This window comes from Suricata suricatta, chromosome 6, assembly GCF_006229205.1.
Source record: "Suricata suricatta isolate VVHF042 chromosome 6, meerkat_22Aug2017_6uvM2_HiC, whole genome shotgun sequence".
NCBI classification, from domain to species: domain Eukaryota; kingdom Metazoa; phylum Chordata; class Mammalia; order Carnivora; family Herpestidae; genus Suricata; species Suricata suricatta.
This window is the reverse complement of record NC_043705.1, coordinates 28,129,793-28,135,792: the sequence shown is the minus strand read 5'-3', so window position 1 is coordinate 28,135,792 and position 6,000 is coordinate 28,129,793. Positions and strand designations below refer to the sequence as shown.

General features: G+C 48.9%; 1 protein-coding gene across 2 annotated transcripts in view; it reads left to right on the top strand.

Annotated features, from left to right (window-relative positions):
• The first annotated feature begins 46 nt into the window (after nt 1-46).
• Nucleotides 47-6,000, top strand: part of SPOCK1 (SPARC (osteonectin), cwcv and kazal like domains proteoglycan 1) — a 500,742-nt gene continuing 494,788 nt past the window's right edge. For both annotated transcript variants that reach the window (XM_029941962.1, XM_029941961.1), the window contains exons 1-2: nt 47-216; nt 818-1,003. In XM_029941962.1, the coding sequence (XP_029797822.1) occupies nt 818-1,003 (186 nt within the window). In that variant the 5' untranslated portion in view covers nt 47-216. The remainder of the gene's footprint in view (nt 217-817; nt 1,004-6,000) is intronic.

Genomic DNA, 6,000 nt, shown 5'->3' with positions numbered 1-6,000 from the left:
TCGGCTCGAGCACTCGGGCTCCTCCGCCCGTGGTCGCCGCGCCCGAGCGAGCCGGAGAGCGAGCGGAGCCAGAGCGCTGCGGGCTCACAAAGCGGCCGGACGCGCGGCGGCGGGTGGCAGGAGCGTAGGAGAGCGAGCCGGCGGATCAGCCTCCTCCGCGACCGCGCCACGCGAGCTCCAGCAACTCGGACGCGGGGACCCGGGCCGGCCCCCACGGTACGTGCCCCGCGGAACCCTGCGCCCCAACTTGGTGTAGTTGGGACCCTTCGCGACCACCGGGAGGCTGGCCCGGGCAGGGACCCTCCTGCGGAGGCGGCAGGGCGGGCGAGGGATACCAGCCCCCTCCAAGCCCTCAGTGACGGGCGCCTCCTCCCTTCACCCCGTGCCCCCTTTGGCCAGAGCCCGGGCTGCTGCTTGGATCCCTGTTCTCCCCCTCCCTACCCTAGAGCTCTGGGCACCGTCTGTGGGAGTGCGGCTTGCCGATCCAGGGATCCGCGTTTTTGGGGAGGGGTGCTGAAGACCCCAAGAGTAGTGGTCCGTGGGGCACCCGGAGAATAGGCGACAGGGATCCTCTATAGTTTGGTAGCAGCCCCTAATTTGTGACGCAGCCTCTTCATTTGTAACTAACCCCCCCACCCCCATTCGTGAGAGGGCTCCCCGGCTCTCTCGATTCGCGACAGGCGCCCCAAGTGTGCGAGGGATGACCCCTTTTCCGCTGTGAGATCACCCGGTCCCTCCAGCCGAGACCTCGGCGCGCCGCGAGGGGCCCGCGGGCCCTGCCCCCCCGGCTCACGCCCCTCGTGCCCCCTGCCCGCAGATGCCGGCGATCGCGGTGCTGGCGGCGGTGGCCGCGGCGTGGTGCTTCCTGCAGGTCCAGAGCCGGCACCTGGACGCGCTCGCCGGGGGCGCGGGCCCCAACAACGGCAATTTCCTAGACAATGACCAGTGGCTTAGCACCGTCTCCCAGTACGACCGGGACAAGTACTGGAACCGCTTTCGAGATGTGAGTACCGCTGCTGCCAGGTCCTGCGGGGCCAGGGAGCCTCTCTGAGAGGGGGACTCTGAGGCGGGGTGGGGACGGGATTGGTGCAGACCCCTCCCCCCAGCTTGTTGGCCGGGGTTCCTAGACTGCTGCTTGCCAGAGAAGAACTTTAAAGAGAACTTCGAAGGCTTGATGGTGTTTGCCTGTTACCTGTGGTCCAGGTGTGTGTAATTGTAGGACCGGGGAAATGACTCAATACGCATGGTAAGAACAGCAAGCAGCTTGGGGAGAGGCTCTCTAAGGTCTTCAGTTCCCCTAACATAGATGGTTGACTTTGCCGAGCCCCCAAGAGAACCTTCCTGGGGGCAGCAGTGATTTGGACCACCTCTGGGCTGTGCCCGAAGAATCCCTGGTGCAGATGTTAGTTTCGGGGTGAGCCCAGGTGATGTGTTCCAGGAGGTGTGGAGCATCACGGCAATGCGCCTGGTAAAGTGTGAATGGTGGTGCTGTGGAGGAGGTGAGGCGGTTTTGACCCTTGGGGTCTTTAGGAAAAGGGAGCAGGCCACTGATGGAGTTGGTCTTCTGCCCGGAAGAGGAGCCTGGGTGGCCGAGGATTGCTCCCGTGGGGGAGCCCTGGGAGGGGACACAGTTCCTTATGGGCATCCAGAGGCACATCGCTCCCTGTTTCTGCCCTAAGGCTGGGTGCTGCTCCCCAGGTATGTCCCAGAGGATGCAGGACAAGAGGCGCCTGACATAGTCCTTCCAGCAGACGGCAGCTCCCAGGTGCTGTGAGAGCTGCTTGCTGACGGCTCTTTCAAAGACTGTCCCAGGTGGTTGGGGCCGTAGGCTTGCAGGGCACTGGGAGAGAACTTTTATGATCCTTAACATTAGGAGTTACTGCCCTCGAGAGAGAGACCCGTGCTATGGAGTCCGTGTTCTTGTCACAGGGTTCTTTTAGGTGAGAGATGTTTACGAGTCACTGTCCTTCACTGGATTTGTCTTAGCCCCTGTCCTGGTCTTCCCAAACCCTTGCCTGGGGATTGTATGAGGAAATCCAGAGAATCCGGATAATTTCTTGTACTTTCTAAAGAGCGCCTCTCCAGATCCCATTCGCCATAGCCTTGAGTGAGGGCTTATCCCTCCTCTCCCTCTCCGCCTTCCTCCTCTCTTTAGTTGGCTGGGGGCTGCTTTACTTCGAAAGGTGCTTTCAAACACTTTCAATGAACTTTCAGTTATTTTGAGCTTATGTAGGCAGTGGACTTCCTCCTTGATTCCCCCAACTCTGAGATCCCTGGCACACCTCCCCTTGTCCCTGACCTGCTCTGTTAACCATCTTGCATCCCTTTTCTGCTCAGTCTGGAGGAATCCTGCACTGACTTTCTTTGCCTGAGGCTGAAAACGGTGCCAAACTGCCCAAAGGGTGCCCCCAAAGAAGCATTCATTCATGGTCTCAATAGAGTAGAAATAATTTTGCTTTTAAAAATTTATTTTATCATTACATTTTGGGTAGAGTTGAGGGACAAGGCAGATGCTTCCCTCTCCAAGGGGTGGAAGAAGTAGGCCAGGTGCAGAGAATGGACACCTTTGCAGATGCCTTGTTTTGCCTAGTAGCTCAGTTGCTGTGCTTGGTGGCCTTTAGGGCGTGGAAAGGTTTACTGGGCTTTTGTGTCTGCTCAAGGTTTTCTAGTCTCATTTTATCATAAGCATGACCTTATTCTTACCTCTGATCAAGCTTTAAATTTTTGAAAGTTGAGCTTTTCTTCATTTCGCATCTTTCTCGAAAATGGTGAGGTTTTTTTCCCTTGGGTCAGTGTTGTCCCAGACCTGACTGATGATGAGGCTCACCTGGGGTGGGTGTTAAATTCTAGCACGCAGACTCCGATTCCGTAGTTCGGGATGACTGCTGGGAAACTGCATTTTAAACATTCTAGGTAACTCTGACAATGTTTAGGACGTACTATTGAGTGTGCCTTAAATCTTATGAAAATGTTCAAAGCTTAATAAAAAGAGAAATGCTTCTATGTTCAAATGCAATTATTTTTTGTTTCTGGAGAATTTTAGAATATTAATTTGTTAAATTTATATTTTACCAGAATATAGTCTTTTAAAATATTTTAATCCAGTATACCATTAAAAATGTAAAAAAGTTAAATGTTTAATGTAAAAATGCTAAAAAAAATTCCAAACTGGTGTTGTTATCCATCATTTTATACGCTTCATGGTGGGGGAAATGGTCTCATGAAACCAGGTGTGTCTCAGATATAATTTAATGGTATGAACCTCTTCAAAGTTGTGAGACTCAAACTAGATACTCTTTGACTCCGAATCCAAGCATCTTCATTGGGTCACTCACATGGAATAACCACAAAGCCTGTGCCCCTGGGACCAGTGGCTAAAAGGCTGCCTGCTTTAAAGATCAGATGTTCTGCGGGCAAAGCTCCAGGTAGCTGGGCACTTGCTCAGCCAGCTGGATTGGTTTTTTACAGAGGTGGGTCTTGCTTAAGATTGACAAAACTTAGCTTCTCTGTTATTATCTTAGCTGTTAGTTGAAGTCACTGATAACTTTGAGAGACTGTGTCCTGAGATTACTGTTACAATGCTTGTCAATTTTTGAAAGTCATTGTGAAAGACAGTATCTGGCCTTTTCCTGGACTTGACACTTTTTTTGTACTTGGGGAAGAGAGATTTAGAAGTGATTTTTGACCTTGTGAAACTAAAAACTAAGGGCTCTTTTCAGAGTTGATGATACCCCTTGGTGGTTGTTTTTGGGCTAACTTTGAAAAGGAAATGACAGCAGGCCGTGTGCTCCATGTTCCCTTGCCTGTTGAGGGTGCCGGGACATTGCCAGCAATTGATTGATAGCCACTACTTATCACTTTGAAGTCGACTTGTTGCTCCAGGTACACACATGATAACTGTATCCTTCTTTACAGAAACACATCTTTCACTACTCCATGGCTTGTCTCCTGAGTGATGGATCCAGGAGAAATAAGATTCTGTTCAGATGTTAGGAGATGTTTGCTCCTAAATGAATTGATGGTCTGTTAGTTTGATTGTCATTGTTTTTAAAAGATGAGCAGTTGGGATGTTTTGGTCCAATGGAAACCCAGACTTTTGCACAAATATAGTGTTAAGAGAAGATGAAGAAGGTAGATGTTGGTATCAAATTTTATGATCATTTCCAGGCTTCTATTGTCATGCATCTAACTTCTCTGTAATTTGAGACTGGAGGATCAAGATGTTAGAATCATTCTCTGGATTAAAAAATTTTTGTTTTAGCGATAGAGAGTATGTGAATGGAGGAGAAGAAGGGAGGGCAGAGAGAGAGAACGAGAGCGAGAAATATACCAAGTAGCCTCTGTGCTCATTGTGGAGCTGGGTGCAGGGCTCAATCCCAGGACCCTGGGAACATGACCTGAGCTGAAATCACAAGTCGGATGCTAAACCAACTGAGCCACCCAAGCACCTCTCTGGATTTTTCCTCATTGTGCTTTGGCTTTCCATAGTCATTCTTATAAGGAAATTTCCCTCTCTTAATTCTTATATTCATTTGAACATTCATTCCAGCACACATTTGACTGTCTAATATGTGCAAGGCAGTGGGCTGTAAGGGTGAACATGATTAACAAGGCGATTTCATCTCTCAGGAACCTCTTGTCGACTGGAGGAAATCCTTTAACTTCTGCTTTGATGCATTTCTCTCTCTTTTTTTTGTAATAAGTTTTTTATTACACAGGTAATATGTTCTGGTTTTAATTAAAAAATTAAAACATTGGAGGAATAGGTAAGACCTAACATTAACCAAGCATTTAATGTGCCAGACATTGTTTACGGTACTTAACATGTATTATCACATTTAATAGTCATAAAAATTCCAGGAGAGAAGTACTATTACTATCGACCATTCATTAGGTGATTAGGCTCTTGCCTCAGGGTGCAGAACGAGGGTGTAGAGGAGCCTGGACTGGACCCAGACAGTCTGATTCCAGCTTCTTACCGTGCATGCAGTGAGTGAAGAGTGGAATGCACTTAGGGTGTGAGCCTCCATTGATATCACATTGTAAGTCTTTCGTATTTTATGTCTGAAGCCAATCAGTGAAGAACTTTAGTTTGAGACAAAGTGGAATGGAAGCCAGGGAGATACAACTTATTGTAGGGGTCACATTAGGGCTTATCTTCTCCTAATAATGAGCTTCTGATTTGATTAAAATAATATTGTTGCTTACACCAAACATGACATTTTCTTTCTTTTGCACACATGAAACTAGACTTGACATTTAACTCCAGGATAATTACCTTGGGCAGGCCTGAGGAATCAAAAATGTTGCCTTGGCTGGCATTTATCTTATTCCGAAGTGAACTGAGTTTGTAATTCTAATGAGACCACAGGACCCGCCTGAATTCTCTTTCCTTTGGTCCACACTCTGTGGGCTTTGGTGGCCTCCCTAGCAGAACTGGAGGGGCAGTGAGCATCTGATCTGCTCATTTGATCTTAACATCTCGGCTGCAAGGAGTCTCAAGGGCAAATGGGGCTTATTGAGAGAAGAGTGGCTGGCTCAGTGGAGTCGGTGGGAAGAGAGATGGTGTGGCTTAGTGGATCAGTCATTAATCTGTCACCACAGAAACTTGGCTTGTAATAGAGAGTAGCAGAAAATCATTTTGATTAAACAGGTTCAAGGAGACTTAAATGAGTTTGTGATCCTGGCTTTCTTTAATGAACCCACTATCTTAAATCCCCTGTACTAAATGACCACTGATAGAAATAATTATTTCACAGGACTCATTATAAAGGGACGGTTTGGGAGTCTGTAAGCCTGATACCATTCTTGTGTTTTCTCTCCTTACCTTCAGTTTGTCCTTGCCAGGGAAAACCTAGTTCTTGCCTGACAAGGATGGTGGAGCTTCTTCACCCAGGTGAGCTTCCTAGTTGAGTTCCTCTGTGTCTCCTAGTCCTTCCCCAGTCCCGCCCTGCAGTACTTGGGCTGTTCTGAAGCGTGCGCACAGATGGATGGATCGTC